Source organism: Oreochromis niloticus, linkage group LG15 (assembly GCF_001858045.2).
Source record: "Oreochromis niloticus isolate F11D_XX linkage group LG15, O_niloticus_UMD_NMBU, whole genome shotgun sequence".
NCBI lineage: Eukaryota > Metazoa > Chordata > Actinopteri > Cichliformes > Cichlidae > Oreochromis > Oreochromis niloticus.
The window spans coordinates 4539760-4556983 of NC_031980.2; the positions used below are offsets into that span (position 1 = coordinate 4539760).

Here is a 17224-nt window from a genome sequence, read left to right on the forward strand (position 1 = left end):
ATTGCAAAGTGCTTCGCCACCAACCACAAGTGCCCTGCAAATATACAGTTTATTACACATTAAACATAAGGCAGTGGGTTGATCAGTGGAGGGAAATCAAATCAAAGGTTTATAATAAGTGCACATGTAAAGATGCCTCCGTGTATCGGGACACGTTTAAAGGGGGCGACATTCATATTTTTATTTTAATTAGCGGTTAATTATTTTCCACATTGTGCATAAAAAATGCCCACGCTGCTCTAATCTCGTGACACCTGAAAAACAAGTATCAAATGGGTCTTTAAAAAAAAGAAAGTAAATCAGCATGCAGCGTTAGCCTCCAAATTTCTATGTATGTCACTGATGTGTAATCAGCAGTGGCAGCACAGACAATTACCAGAGCACAGATTCTTACGGCTTTTGTGAGTTCTGTCACGACTATCAAACCCACATTAAAATTACTTTGAAACGGCAAAATATTTACGTCTAAATCAAGATTGCAGACCCTGTGATCCATATTTGTCAGGGTTACGTTAAAGGTCCAAATTAAGTCAACGGGTTTAAGTGGGGGGGGGGTTGGAAAATGTAAAAGGTCACATATGTTGTATAGTCCTATTATATAATAATAAAATTAGAGTATAGTATTAGTGTTATTTCACAACTAGGTTAAATTGGTCACTATGAGTAATATGTGACCTATGTACTATGTATAACAACTTTCGCTTTCACTGGGAGACTGATTTTTATTTTTTTAAAACTGATATCACAAATCAAGCTATGCTCATAGTGTAGTATTTATGGTTTATAAACATGCAATGACAGGTTGGGCTGACTGCAGCTGTCTTTGTGCGAGATGGTATGAGGCACAGAATTGCTCCTTCACTCAACCTATTGTACTGTAAATACAGGCCACGCTGCTTTGAGCACAAGACTAATGGCCATATACAAACACAGCTGCCATGTGCTCAATTGCACTGAAAAATAAGACAGTTTATCAGCTAGCATTTTTCCAAGGAATGATGGTCCTTTTGTACTTTTACCATAAAAAACATTTGCTGTGAAGACAATTCAAAGTATGCATCACTGAGAATGATAAGTACTCTTTTAATCTACATCACACTGAAATGACAAAACATAACAAAGGAATGCTTTCATTTTTATATTAGATGTAAATGCAGACTGTAAGACAATGCTCTATGGATTTAGTGATACAAGTTTCTAAATTATCACCCTCTTCTTCCTGTGAACTTGCTAAGTTTGTTAGCCTAATATTGTCACATTGTCACATTTATCAAAATGAGATGTAAATGCAGTTTGTTTCTGCTTATAACATTCTTACAGAAAAAGAATACCTCAATTTCAACAAGTCAGAAACAAGTGTGGTGTAAAGAAAAGCTTTAAAGGTACATTGTGTAAAATCCCACCACTAGATGTCAGTAGACTGCCGATTGTGGTCAATTGGGTACTGTTTTCTTACCCCTCCCAATTCAAGTGCATAATCCTAACTATGGTGGTCAAAGTAGGACAAATACTCAAACATGCATATATTGTTAGATTCAAACTGTTTATCAGAGGGAAAGTGTGATTTTTAGCACACTCGAGCCTAACATTAGCTGGCAGAGTGTTAGCTTTTAAACAGCTGTTGTTGTTGTTTATCTGGCTCGTGCGAATATGGGAGGGTCACATGTCTGGTCTGCCTACAATAAGTAATGAGTGACAATATTGGGAATAAATAAGGATTTTTATTTTGTTAGAGGCCTGACTTCAGTTTAGGAGACAAGGCTTGAGGTGAGGAGGAAGGAGGAGGAGAGAGAGAGCAGTGGTGAAGGAGGAGAAAGACATAATGACAAAGAGATGATGGAAAATATATGTACACAAATGTTAAATGTTCATATATAGTTTAATCTTTAAACTAAAAGTATCTATGGCATACTATATATTTTGCCAGTCTCTGCGGTGGAGCAGTGATGTCCATCATAATTCTAAGTTTATGAGAAGGCTTTATTTTTTTTACAGGAAGTAATTACACACGATCAATGTACTATATTCAAGAGTACAACATTTTCTTTCTTCTATTAAATAACTTCAACAAAATCACTTACTGTACCTTTAAATGATCCTTTTTTACAGCTGTGGAGAGGGATCATGTTATGCCCTATCATGTACATGTATGGAGAGATGGATGTATAAGATATTGTGATAAAGAACTGAACTTCAGACCAGAAAAGGAATTCATATGGGTTAAAAGCCAACTGAAAAATCAGGTAGATAGTCCAGTCCACCTGGAACAATCCCATGGCTCCCAGTACAGCTATCGTGCTCCACTGGATCTTTGTATCTTTACTCTTCCTGCTGAACTGACTTGACCCAGTCTCGTTAACCGCTGGTGTCACTGTCTTCCTTTGGCTCAGCAGCACTGCGAGGATGAGGCAGCTGGTGACTGTGACGATAATCAGAGGCAGCAGGTGACACAAGACGATGAACAGGTATTTGTATATGCTGTTGAACACTGGACAATGATTTTGAGTGCAGTGAAAGAAGTCTGGAGGGCACACGCTGCTGTTTCTTGTGACGTTTTCCGCTTTGCTCTCCTGGTCGATGACAAACATCGGAACACTGAGCAGCACGGAGAGCATCACAGAAATGCCGCTCACCATCCAGGCTGATCTGATATTATCCAGGAAGAGTGGGAAGTTGACCCTCGTGTTTACATCTCTCAGCTTCTGGTAGCGAAAGATACAGATGAGGACAGTGAAGAAGATGCTGTTAATTTCACCAATGACAGTCATGAACTCCAGTAAATAACACGACCAAGTGCCCGTGGCGGTGGAGGAAGTCTGAAGGATGATTATGTCATAGATATTTGTGATGACAATCTCCCACAAGTTGGCTGCAGCGAGTCCAAAGAGAAATATCTCAAAAGATTTAATGTGGAAGAAATTAATCTTGATGATGGAAGCGATGAGAATTGTGTTACCCATAAGACCTACGGAAGAAAACACCAGTCTCAAGCCCAGGAGGTTGACAGAAAGCTCAGCCATTGTGAGTAAAAATCAGACTTTCCTGAATGGTTGTAAAAGAGTCTCCGGTTTGCTGCATCACTGACTAGATGCAGGTGTCATTACATTCTCAGAGATGGTATGAATCTAGAAAGGTGATTGGCTGCGCTCATTACACAGTAAGGGGAAAAAAATAAGGTGGGGTCGTGGATAACAATGAAGGCTGGGAGTCATTAAAGTTTTACCTCTGAGCCTTTCAAAGCTTCATCTTGAGACCGCATACTGTGTGCATGTGACGTTTTATTTGTTTTCACTGGCTGACATCATCCACTGCGGATACAAGAGTTCATTTACAGGTTTTGACAACACATTTTCCCACTTTGGATTTGTTGTTTTATTCTGTGGTTTAACTGGCGCACACCAACTTAATTACATCTTAATAAGAGGATTATTTAGAAAATGCTGAAGGATATAACCATTTCATAGGAATAATCTCAATGGGCTCTTCACTTAAAGAAAACCAATAAATATAATATCAGACCACAGGTTGAAGTATAATGGTTTGACTATTCGACACAGCATAGCTAATAATATGCACCTTACTGATTATGTCTGGGTGTAACAGTCATCTCACATTTGAGTCTCTAAACACACGTACTTCTGCACACTTCCTGTTTCAGAGTTAAAGAATCGGTGCATGAACACGGTTTGTGAGAAGAACTGCACATTCTTGCAAATGTGGTCAGTCAGACATAACAATATGATGAATTTTGGATAAAAACCCTACATGTTTTACCAACTAATCTCTTTCTCATAAGTCAGGCACTTGACTTTAAGCTATAATGGGGCAGGGGCTTCTGGACCCTGCTGTTTTCACAGGCTCGGTTCATGTTCCAGCCTGTCTCTTTTTGTCTTTAGTGCTCTCACTCTCTCTCTAGTTAGTCGTTCTATTTAACCATGCCCTGCATCCTGATTCAGCTTAATTGTGAATCCCACAGTGTGTGTATGTGTGTGTAATTAAGGATAAGGCCTACGCTGGAAGTAAATTGGTAAACTTAAGTGTACCGTAATGAGCTTGGACAGCTTAGGAAGCTGCAGTCTTTTATCACAATCGAGCAATTATCAACTAGAGACCTGATCAAACGGAATTACATGAATCATTTCATCCTAATAAACCAGAAATTTGACTGCCTTTGAACTTGTTGAATGTAAATTAAAATGCACCTTACTGAAGTGTGTATTTTGTTTAAAATGTAAGTGCAATGCAATACCAGAGCCAGTACACATATACTGACATACAATGACAGCAGAAAGCAGGTAAAGCCTTGAGCATTTTTTGCATTGATCCCAATGTTAATAAAACAACATTTTTTGAAAACTTGACATTAATATAACAAAAATCTCTTAAGCGCGTGAACAAAGCTTGTCCTTGTACAGCTGTACCCATAGGGAGAACAATTATTTTTGCATAATACCAGTGCCGACACACACACACACACACACACACACACACACACACACACACACACACACACACACACAGACTGACATATAATGACAACAGAAAGCAGTGAGAGCAGTTAACATGTTTGACATTATACCATTTTTCATCATTTCTACTAACAGTACATTTGCTTAGGTAAGTACATTTAAAACAAATTAGAAATTAATCAAACAAACAAAACATACTATATTGGACTCTGTTTGATTTGCACCATAAAATGTTATTCAGATCTTAGTATGCAGTGGCTGTGGCAGTCAAAATGCATTACTTGCCAATCATTTTTTAAGGTGCTGTACAAAATGCAATTGCTCACTGGAGGAATCGCATCTAATTACCAGTTAGTGAAAATAAAAGATGTGTTTGACACTTGTGGTGAACTCTTAATTAAGGTTTTGGAATAGCTTTACAGAAGACACAAACATTAAAACGAAGAGGTAAAGCATGGAGTCTTCCATTTTGCGTTTTCGCTTGCTTACATAGGTGATATATATAGTTTTTAATAAAGAAAGATTTTTACACAGTGCCTCGGCAGGCCAAAGGCAAAATTACAGGGGAATAATCTAACAGCCTCTTTTGTTATTTATTTTTTATGCTGCATATGCCCCTTTTCCGTTAATGGAATTAAATTAGCTTCTTTTCATTGGATTCCTGTTAAATCCAAAATTTAATTTACATAAAAAGTCTTGAATGATCAGGCCCCATCATAACTCAAAGACCTCCACAGTATCATTTTATCCCAACAGAGCACTTTGCTCTCAGATTGCAGGCTTTCTTGAGGGTCTTGGAGTTTCTAAGAGTAGAATGGGAGCTTGGGTAATTGTTGCAAAACATATTTTTTTAATGAATGGTTACTACTACTTATTATCATGTAGTTCAGCCAATATGCAACAATAATTTGAAGTTATTTGCCTTTTTTTTAATTGTTAAGGAATCAGTGCCCTTCTTGTCAAATGTACAGCAAGTACTCCACCTGCCTTCACTCGTTTAACCGTCTCCTCTCCCGCCTGCTGTGCCACCAGAGCAGCTCTAATCCATAGGTGCATGGGCACCCTCTGGAGTTGTCCTGTGGTGCCCGTGCCACCAGGGAATTGGCAGCGGGTGCGGGTGGGCCTGGATCAGGCTTGTTTAAGTGCATGTTCACAATTGGACTGGGATCCTGGGAGTTCAGAGACAAGGTCACTGCCTTGCGCCCTGTTCTATAAACTATTCCTGAACAGTTCTTGTTGTCTGGTGTGTGTGTGTGTGTGTGTGTGTGTGGGGCACACTGTCCTGCTGAGGGGGGAAGACTGCTGGCTGCAAGTGGGGAGTCCCCATTGCCATGAGGGCTGTGTGCTTGGGTCTGCCCTGCAATAATGTGTTAATGTGTATGTGGGAGGAGCATGTCAATGCAAGACCACATAACAAGAAGAACAGTGCATCAACACTTCACCTGTCCGCGGTTTGAACGCCGTGGCTCACAGTAAACATGCTGAGGTTCATCAGGAGTTTCACTTAGACCGAATGTTTGCAACCGTTCACATGGAGCCAATGCAAGCAACAGGAAGTTTTTTTCTTTTGTTTTTTTCGTTTTTCCTTCTGTTTTCTGCCCTGAACCCCACTCTGTAGCACAGTGGCTTGTGTGCAGGTGCTTTCATGCACAATGTGACACCCATCATCGCGTCCAATTAACCCCACAGCGCATCCTTCTAAGAAAGTTAAGGGGCGGATCCGGCGAGACGGCCGCGTGGATACCCCTTTAAAAGGCATGTTGCTATCACATGCTTCGGCACGGAAAGTAGGATGAGGATGTTCTTGTGGTCGTTATGTAAACCATATTTGTGACTTACGATTTAAACGAACGCGGGGAGACTTTTTATTTTTGTTGCTGAGGATTTCTTCAATTTGCGCGGAGGGAGGGGAGAGGACGGAGAAGGGGGGGTGCAGCCCACCCAGTCTGTCAGCGCTGCAGTCAGTCAGTCAGTCGTGTGGTGTGGTGTTGTGTTGTGTTTTGTGCTGCTAGTTGTTGTTCGGGCTGTGTGGGTTGTTAACGGCGAAGGGACGGACACAGACGACGTGTGTGCGGGCTGTCGAAACGTCAACAGTCGAGGTTTGCTGCCGTGCTGCCGTCGGGAGAGTGAATGGGATAAGAAAAACAGCCAGAGCAAAGCCAGCTAGTCTCTCGGAAAGGAGTGCAGTCTCTTCTTGCGAGAAGAGAGTTGTTTGCCTCGTTCCCCCCTCTTATTCTCTCTCTTCTCGCCGTATTTTTTTAAGGAGTTCCCTCGAGTGGAGAAACATCGGCGATATCCGTGCTCATTTCCTCCACTTGATCTGCATCGGTTCGCCACTCGGATGAGGCTGACTTGTCTTACCTAGCGATTTGGGGAGAAAAAAGAAAAAGAGGAAGAAGAAGTGGTCCTCACACCAGCGAATTTTTTTAAATTTTGTTTTTAGACGAGGTAGTCCCTGCTACAGAGGACCTAGGGTAAGTGACGGCTGCTCCACACTATCGTTTCTCTTTCTCTGTGTGTGTGTGTGTTTTTATTCAGGCAGAGTAGAGGTTACATGGGCAGCTTTGCTGTTTTTGTGAGTCCCTCGTTTTTTAAAGTCATGTCTGGAGGACGTTGCAGAGGTAGATAATGGCCATGATGATGGAGGAGATATTCACAGGGAGTGGTACTCGGTCGGTACTGGCCGTGTATAATGTGTGTTAGCGTAGCCCCCCCCAACCACCCCCAAACTCCCCCTTTTCTCCCCCTTTTCTCCCCTTAGCTGGAGGTGGAAGGGGAGCACCCATCAAAAGTGTTACACCGACTGGTAATAGTGCTGTTGTGAACACGCTGAAACAAGGTCAGAGAGAGGGACACGGCAGCCCGCGAGCTCGCTAATATTGTGATTATGTGGAAGGATGCGCAGATGGAGACACCTGGCCGTCACTCGGTGTGGCTGCGCGCGCACGACTGCTTGCAAACTTTAAGTCTCGAGGCTTTTTTTCATCTCGCTCTCTTATTGCGACGTGCTCTCGCGTGCGCGTGATTCACGCTGGACCTGTTTTTAACGAGCTTCTCGAAGTAAACAGTTCATCAGCTGCAATCAAAATCAAGAGTCGCTCTGCTCAGGTGGAAATAATAATAATAATAATAATAATAATAATAATAATAATTTTTTTTTTTTTTTTTTTTTAATGACGAGGGGTCGTAATTGCTCCGGCAATTAACCCACATCACAGTTTGCCAGTTAGGGCAATGGGCTCATAATAAATTATGTCACAGACAAAAACCCCCTCCGGAGGCTCATGCTGTCGGTGATTGATCTCCAGCAGTGTTGGGGAACATTTGGGATAAGAAGAATAAGAAAGAACGCGGAATGACTGGGTTTAAGCAAATTCTAGTATTTAACCAAACAATCTAGAAACTGCTGCGTGTAATGATGATGAACTAGAACTCCAAATCCTCCTCAGTATTGATTATACAGCTCACTAAGCATATTTGAGTGGTGCCTAACCCGCCCTTATTCAGTCACCTGAGCAGGAGGAGTGTGAGCACCAGAACTACATGTAAAAAGACAACTTTATTGCTTTCAAGCTTCCACTTCTATTAAAAACATACAGAGGTGTTTACTGTTTGCAAGTTAATACTGTGGCTGTGTGTGGTGGAGCTACTTTAAAAATTAAGCTTTTGCATCCACCAACCAAGGGCTCCACTGAGATGAATGTAATTAAACTTATTCGGCTTTAAAAGAATTAAAAAATAAAGCCTTGTAAATGAAATCATCTGAAAAATTTAAAGGTGGATTGCCTTTTGCTGGAGCTGCTGAGACAAAGAAGCAAAAGAAGTCACAAAACCAAGTAAATGAGTATATTTTACAAGCTCGTTATGAAGTATGAGTGTAGCTAAGTTTAGCTGAAGTAATCACTTTTTATCTCTGTTGGTCACTTACTAATCTAAATAATACCACGTTGGCTTGTCAGAGGAAGTGCAGGTTTTATTGAATCAGTCCATGGAGAAGTTTCTTCACTGCTTGCTCGTTTAGGTTTGGTGTACACCACAAGTGACCTTTAGCCTCTGTGTTTCTTTCCCCTGTTCACACCATCATAAATGCATCCTGTTTTCTGCCGGGTCTAATTTTTTTCAGGTTCGTCTGTGAGCCTGTCCTGCAGTGTGCTGTGCTGCCAGGCCACACTGGTTTATTGTAGTTGATCATTAATCTATTGGAGTTTCCTCAGCATTCATTCTTCAGCCTGCCGTATCACTTTACCACGCTTTCCCTTTGATCCAGCAGACAGTGCCCCACGCTTCACTTAGCAATCATAAATGTCATGAAATTTAATATGGGAGTCTTTTTAATGACTCGCACCTAGACCTGTCATTAAATAGCCATGCAGGACTAATATATGAGCCATAAAGGCAATCCGCTGTGAATTAGCAATGGATTTCTGCCAGCATACAAATCTATTGCTTAAATTATCAATAAAATACTCACTGTTGGAATCGTTTTGGAGTAGCACTATATATGATTTTTTTGATAATTAAATCATCTGTGCTTGTTTCTATTGATTTTTATTCCAGCGCTGTGTGTCTTCAATCAGTCGTTCTAATCGTTTCGAATATTTTGGGCATTATTTTTATTTTCCTGCACTGTTCAGCAGAGTTGTCTCAAGCCGTTGTTTATTTATTTATTGATTTCAGAAAGACTAAAGATTCTGTCCATGTGTAATGATAATTTATCCAATTACTGCAACTCGTGATACTCTAAAAGCTTCATTGTTTCTAGGCTACCTGTTGATACATTTTATCAGATAAAAAGGCTCACGCTTTAGGCATAAAAATGTTAAAGAAATTAAATTAAGCTTGACAAGAATAATATTTTTTTCTTTCTGTTTTTACTGAAATGACCAGACTTTACACATAGAATAAGAAATGTTCAGACAGCTGTGATGGAGCTCAGGCTCGAAGGACAGCCGGTGTGTAACAGCTGATTGAACTGTGAAACTGTGACCCCGGTGTGAAGGCTCAGCTGTGTGAGGTGGTGAAAAGAACAGGCTGTGACTTAGTGTTAGTTCCTGAGCGATCCCATCTCTGCGTCTGTAATCATTAATAACTGCAGTGAAGTCTCCTCTGTTGAAACTCGCACTCTGTGGATGCACGTACCGACCCTGCTGCTGTGGAGCTGCAGGTATTTAATGAACTCAGAACCCTACAAACACCTGTAAGCAACAACTTCAGGTCCAGCTGAAGGAGCTGAAGTCAAACCTGGATTGGATTAACCGTGCCTCAGTAATAACCTCCTATAGACAGCTCTGTGTGTGCATCGTAGCAGCAGAGCAGTCACAAAACATAAGGAGGTTTAAAACTTCTTTCAGCTGCTCCCTTGTTCACAAGAGGTCGAAACAGCAGGTCTGACACAACCCTCCCATGGATTTGTGGGTCCACCTAGTTTCAAATCTGGGGCTACTCCACACGTAGGGGAGACCGGGGATAGTTGCAACGTGGGTCAGTTGTAACACTTCCAATTTCTCCAATCAGGGCTAAGTTTAAAATGATGTGACTCATCCTGTACATGCCCAATTCAGTTCTGCTATCACATGTGAAAAATCAGCACATTTTGTCAAACACAGACAATTTAACACGAAAAAAAGTAATTTGTATGCCAAAAGTAAGTTTTTCTACTTTATTTCAATTTCTAATAGCATTATCTGCTTTGCAGTTAAACTCATCAAACTTAAATTATGTTATTTGTATGTCTATGGGGATATATTCTGTGTAGGTCTTTAGTGCTAATGTTTTAGCCATTGGCTGTAATCTTAGCTAGTTCATGGCTATAGGAGTCTGGGTCAATTGTAACAGCAACAGTCTGGGTTAGTTGTAACAATAATGCAGATGTTACAACTTACCACACTATTACTTTAACTTATATTAAACAAGTTGGGGCAACGACATCAGCAGAGAGAGGTTCACTGGTCACCTTTGTATATGTGGTTAATGCCATTGGCAACACAATTCCTCCACTGTTTGTGTTCCCACACATACATTATGCAGACCACTGTGTCAGAGATGGACCAGTAGGAAGTATTGGTAGTGGAAATAAATCAGGATGGGTGCAAGAAACAGATTTCCTCATCTTTCTGAAGCACTTTGCAAACCACACCAAGGTAAGCCATGATAAAAAGTAATGGAATTGCGATGCTGGTGCACAACTACATTTTTTCAGCTTCATTGTTATGTTCAAAAGTTGGTGCAAGAGTTGTAGGCTATAATGCCCACTGAGCCAATGAGGCCAAACACAAGGAAGACCAACCAAAATTAATGAAATATTCAGTTGCAGAAAATTCCATCATTTGTCTTTTTGGGGGGTTGGAATATGTTCAAAAGCTAGATTTCTGCATTCTGTCACACACACACACAAAGCTACATAAATGGCTCTATGTGCATTCATGTGTTGAATAAAAAAGATTACATGTTAATGTTTTGTCAGTACCCTTATTTCATTGTGTTACATTTCACCCCAGGATATGTTACAACTAACCCAGACTATGGGGTTAATTGTAACATTTCACTCTTTGTGTTTGAGACCATACCATGCAACGGGTAATTGTGCTGCAGAGAAAATAGCTGCACTATTTAATAGCAGAGACATGTAAATACTTTGCATTAAATTTTCAATCCACTACCTTAAAAGAGCTCCAATTTACAGACAGAAATGTCAAAAATGTTACAACTATCCCCGGTCTCCCCTACACGGGTATTTTTGAAAACGGAGATTTTCCGTTTTCGTTTTAAAAAATAATCCCGTCCACACGTAAACGCAGAAATGAAGGAAAACGCTGCTAGGAACATGCCAAAGCAACAGGTGGCGATATATTCCTAACCGTGTAGAAATGTTGGCCAATCAGAAGTCTAGAAGCCTCGGTGGGAAATAGTAAACAAAGATGGGGCGTAGAAGCAGAACCAAGTCGTATGTGTGGAGGGACAGTAACTGTGTGTGTATATGTAAGCATGTAAACACTGCAGAGAGTACAATTAACAGTAACAGTATTGTAGAAATTAATTTCACCGAAACAATAACGTGGCGCACAGTGTGACGTCAAAAAAGGCGCACACCTTTGACGCTGCGTTTTCTCCGTTTTCCTCGTCCACATGTAAATGCAAAAACGGAGTTTTCGAAAATATCCACCCTGGCAGGCGTTTTTAGAAATCTCCGTTTTCAGTGACCGAAAACGCCGTTTACGTGTGGACGAAAGGTGCAAACGCATAGAAAAATCTGCGTTTTCAAAAATACCCGGGTACGTGTGGACGTAGCCTGGTATCCTTTGGATGTTAGGCAAGCGTGTTAATCACTACACTACATTCATTTCTGCTTATTTATGTCTATATTTTGAGCCAAAGCATGTATCCTCCATGGCTTAAAATAGTGTGATGGGGGTATTGCACTTGGACATACCTGCAATAAAACAAGTGACCATTGTGAGTACGGTTACTGATGATCATGTGCCTGTTATGGTGACCCTCGGGCATTTATGATACCCACATAATGTGGTGTGTGTGTACATAGACGTGGCACTGGTTCAACATCAAAAAGCATGACAAATCTTTTCATAGTTCCAGTTAGCTACACTACACTGTGGTAGAAAGTAACTAAATACAGTTTTAAACAATTAAAAAAGGTTTATATAAAAAGAAAAACAATTTTGTAATCTTAACAGTTTTACCACAAAAGCTCGCATCCTGTGAAAAGTGTCTGACGACTGATGACTGTGGGTAAAAAAAAGCCTCTCGGTTGGTTTTATTTAAATGACTGTTTGAGGCCAGAGAAGAAAAACGATCAAACATTTTAGACGTAAACAAAGATTATGGGGGGGAAACAAAATCAAATTTGCGTCACAGAACACACACCTTCTCCCATGAATCATCTGATGACTCCTCACTCTTTTCACTTATAACCCTTTCAAAGGAAGATATTCTGTAAAAATAAATAAATAATACTAATAATAATAAAAATACCTGCCTGTGTATAGAACTGCAAAACAGTAGCTCCACCTTGACCGGCTATAACTGGAAAAACTGGAACTGTGATAATAGCCACAGGGACCAAGTACTTTTACTTTGCATGTACTACTTATGTGCCTTTTACTTTTTATATAGAGGACCTCAGGTTTTTATGTCATATGTTTACAATATCCAGTTCTTACTTGCACTGAAGTGTGATTGGACTCGACTAGGAAAGTGTAAACTGTAATACTGCAAAAACATAGGGCTCAAACACAGTCTGTGAAAAATCCCTGTGTGTATCTTTTTTCTTTTGTTTTGGTTTTTTGGTCCTGACCTGTTTTAATGGCTGTAAATTGAATTTCATTTGAGTGTGACAGTCAAATACTTTGTGTGCCCATATGTGTTTACACTGGCTGCCATCTGAGTAGTTATATACAGGAGCGCCTTCCAATGACAAGCCAGATTACTGTCACGGTTGCTCGGTTTCATTGGGAGAGGCTTGTTTATGCTCATTTGCTGTCGTTGTCCTGAAGGAACCCTTTTACCTATATGCTGTGTTAGATTAATCGCATCTGCTGGACTCTTTTCTACCCCATTAATGCCCATTATTGCAAGTGTTAATATGCGTGGCGTCACCCTTTTACGGTTAGTGCTTAATTTAATAATTAACCCATGTTGGCGTTTTTACGACAGAAGCCCTGCCCTAATCGTTGAATTAATTTTCAGTGCCCCGCCACTCTCTGTGTCCAGTCATTCTGACACTTTTATGCCTGCTATCTGTATGAAATTTTAATGACCCAACAAGTTGAATTGTGTATGTGTGTGTTTATCATTAGGTTTAAAATGTTTCTTTTTATAAAGTTTATAGTTCGGACGGGATCAGGTGACCCTGAACCCTCCCTCGGTTATAGGGAGTAGTCCTAGGCTGCTGGGGGCTTCCCATGATGCACCGGGGTTTGTTTTTTTTTGTTTATGTTTGGTGTTTATACACCAGGCTGCATTTAATCATTAGGTATTACTAATATCTGCGTCTTTTGTCCTGTCTCCCATCCCTCACCCCCAAATCGGCCACGGCAGATGGCTGCCCCTCACTGTGCCGGGTTTTCCCGGAAGTTTCTTCCTGTTAAAAGGGAGTTTTTCCTTCCCACTGTCACCAAGTGCTTGCTCATAGAAGGTTGTCTGATTGTTGGGCTTTTCTCTGTATCATTGTGTGTTCTTACAAAATAAAACACCTTGAGGGGACTGCTGTTGTGATTTAGCGCTACATAAAACAAATTGAACTGAATTGTGTGTAGGCCTTTGGAGTAGCTAACACTTAGATCCACGTTGGACCATAAGGACTGGGGTTTGTTTCCTCGTGCGTCTGACCAGCTTTGCTTTTCTTCATGAGAAAAAAACCAAACAAAAAACCAACAGAACAAAAATCACCACCCACTGTTCTTACAGTCAGAGTAAAAAGATGAAGTAGTTTGCTGGGTTGGCTCAATAATTGGTCTCCATCTCTGTGCTTGAGGCTCACCAATACAATGAAAAGAACCGCAGTGAAACTGACTCAAACGAGCTCTTTTGACTCTGTTTACTGAACCACCGAGGACCGACTAAATCTGCTTTCTGCACTCTGCTGTAAGGGTAACTGACGTTGAACCAGTGTGTATAATAAAACATTAAGTTTGATGATTTTAAAATACATTTTTTTTACTTTTTTTGCCAAGTGTTTTGACAAAAGGATGTGTCTGCTTACAGTTTCAGGTACATTTGTAATAGCTGCCGGTAGTGCAGCTTGCTATGTCTTCATAAGCCACTCTGACTGGTAGATATTATATGTTCAAAGGAACGAGAGAGAGAGCAAACCAAAACTGTAACTTTGAAGTGACACTCTTCACAAATTCTGCCTTTGCAGCTTCTTCATCTTTGAACTCTGCTTGATTTGATCCTTAAAATCTAAGACAGTTTTAACATTTGATCTGGAGAAGTGCTGTCACCGTGGTAAAAGCGGCATCCGATCATTATTTGGTCCATTTGTTCATCGTTGTTAATAAATAGTCCTAAATGGCTTCTTTGAGTATATTGTGTCCATCCATCCATTAATTTTCTTAACTGCATACTCAATTTGGGGTCACATATTTGGAGTGAGCTTTTCTTTTTGAAGTAATAATGGGTACAAGAATCAGTGTGCGCAACTGTCTGCCTCTATCAGATGCCTGATTCAACTGGGTGCCTGATTTAAGTTTTTCAACTTGGTTAATTCATATTGTAAGATGTATCTGGCCACCTGTTGGATGTCCAGTATTGACTTTTCTTTTTAGCTCTGCTCTGCTCTCCCACAGTCCCTTAAAGACATATCCAGCTAATATTATCAATTGCTCCAGTTAGTGGTTAAATTCTTCATGGTGTGTTCTCATTTACTGCTCTGGAGGATGCATTTGATTCATTGCTATAAAACTGGTGAAATTAAATGGCACCCAACTAGAACACATACCTGCACGCTGTTCTTGCAGAATGTCGGCCTTGGGTATTGAATCCATCCACTGCTTCCAATTCCTGTGGATATGATTATGCAGTAAAGGAGCTGCAGGTTTCTCTTGGCATTTTCCTGCTTTATTGTTTGCTGAAAAAACCACCCAGTTAGAATTTAGTTGATTTTTAGTAAACCTAAGGTGACCACAGCTTCCATTTTCCAAAAGGAGACCAATAACTAACCTTTTCTGCTTCTTTGTGTTTACTTTCTTTTATCGATTTACCCCTGTAAAGCACTTTGTGACTGTTTCTTGTCTCTAAAAGTGCTTTAAAAATAACTCAAAGTTACTTTACTTACTTTTAAACAGAAAGTGTTTGAGTACAGTCTCCAGTGGATGATTGTGCTGTTTTTTCCCTCTGGTGAACCAATCAATACCAACCTTCTTAAGTTTTACATCTGTGTCCGAGCGGTATTTCCAAATCAAATCTTTGCTCTCCACAAGTGGCTGTTAGAAAATGCAAATTGTCTTCCTGACAAATGATACCTGATTAGTTTTTTAAAGAACAATGCATCTGATTGGATAAGCCTCTCTTAAAAAGTTACGGTATTGATTATCTGATGTTGCACAATGTGACTGCCACTTGACTCGACTTTTCTACAGCAATGGAAAGCCTGGCCTGTGACAGGCTTCCTGTAGAGGGTTTCAATTGATGTAATAACTTTGTATTCAACTCTTGCTGTGTGTGTGTGTGTGTGTGATTCAGCTTCTTTCAGCCTTTCATTACCATTTCTTGCCATTAAATAAATATGTTGTTTGTAATAAGTAGCAAAGCAGGTGCTCTTATGTTAGGTTCTGATTCTTTCAGATTGCATAACCAAAAAAAAAAAAAAAAAATCAACACAGTTTTTTAACCTTTCTGGAGCCTCAGTGGAAGGGGAAAAACACACCAGCAGACACTCTTTACAGAGCAGATAAAATAACAATAGATGAACTATGTTTTTAAGCAGTCAAACACTCGTTAAATGAATAGAAAAATTAAGAGTCTGTTTTTTTAATAAAAGTGTGTCGGTGAAAATTGAAATATCTGAAAGGGGCTAGGGAGCAGCAGATACAATTTTTGAGGCTGTGATGAAGGGAAAAATAATTTAAAAACATTTTAATTGTGTAGTTTAATTATTTAAATTTACACATAAAGTATGAGCTCATCAGCAGAATGCGTGGTGATGAAGTCTGCTTGAAGCTTACTTTAAGTATAGCAACTAATATTATTATTTATTTATTTATTTTTTTTGGGGGGGGGCAGTGGTTTCATAGATAATAATGAAATAAGGATTTACACTACTAGAGATTAGCTTTATGTGAACACCTGCTGCTGCACTTTTTAAAAACACTCCAGCTAACGTGTGATCATGTGATGACCTTGGTTTGATCTAACAGTTTAGCACTCTTAACACATATTACATATCAGTCAGTTAAAATATAAATCAGTAAAGTTTTGAATACAGGAGTCTAGTGAGATACTTTTAGAGTATCCCAATAATTTGTCTGCAAATGACAGTATGTGTGCTTATAGTTGGATCATGGTGGAGTTTGCTTAAATTTTCCTAGAAGTGAAGAAACATGTGGATGGAACAGTTAGCACCGTTTGAGCTTCGAACCTCCCGTTTGGAGCATGCCTGATTTTTCCCCCTGCAGTTTTAAAGACATGCACATCAGGGTGAGTGTAAAGAGGCTATATCGGTGCACCAGATGCAGACTGATCAGGTGTTGTACTTTTATATTATTTTAACCCTTGTGCTACCATTTCATCTGCTGAGTTTCACAAAGGACTGCAGAAGAGATGTGTTTGCTCTATGGATGCTTACTAAAAACCCCAATTTGATAACCAGGGAGAAAAGTAGCTGAAAAAGGTGGAAAAACAGGGAAAAACATCCTCAATCACCCAGATTTGCGTTGTTAGGATTCAGGTGTGTGTTTGGTGCCTTGGTTGTTTCTTCCTCTGTTCCTGCCTTTTCCCCCATGACAGCAGGGACAGAGATGGGGCAAACCAGCAGAGAAGGGCACCCCTTGCTTTCTGAAGTTTTCTAACTTATGGAGAAGGTAGATGGGTGTTACCCACTGCAGTCTAATTGGCTTCTCTGGTCTCAGCTCTTTATGGACAATTAAATGAAAAATGAAGGTCCTGCATGAGCTTGATTTAAAGATGTATTTTTTTTTAATGTGAAGACAAAGCGAAGTTTAACTTTGAACCTTATAAGCCTGCATGTTAATAAAAACTGCTTTAATACAAAAAAAGTTAGGTCTTAAAGTGAGCTTTAG

General features: G+C 40.0%; 1 protein-coding gene across 1 annotated transcript; it reads right to left on the reverse strand.

Moving 5' to 3' along the window:
- Positions 1-2054: 2054 nt before the first annotated feature.
- ora6 (olfactory receptor class A related 6) lies at positions 2055-3020 on the reverse strand. Its single transcript, XM_005449916.1, has one exon. The coding sequence runs from the start codon at positions 3018-3020 to the stop codon at positions 2055-2057; it is 966 nt and encodes a 321-aa protein (XP_005449973.1).
- Between the last annotated feature and the right edge of the window lie 14204 nt (positions 3021-17224).

Excerpts from the sequence above, each read along its gene's own strand:
- ora6 (XM_005449916.1), bottom strand. The coding sequence starts at position 3,020 with ATGGCTGAGCTTTCTGTCAACCTCCTGGGCTTGAGACTGGTGTTTTCT.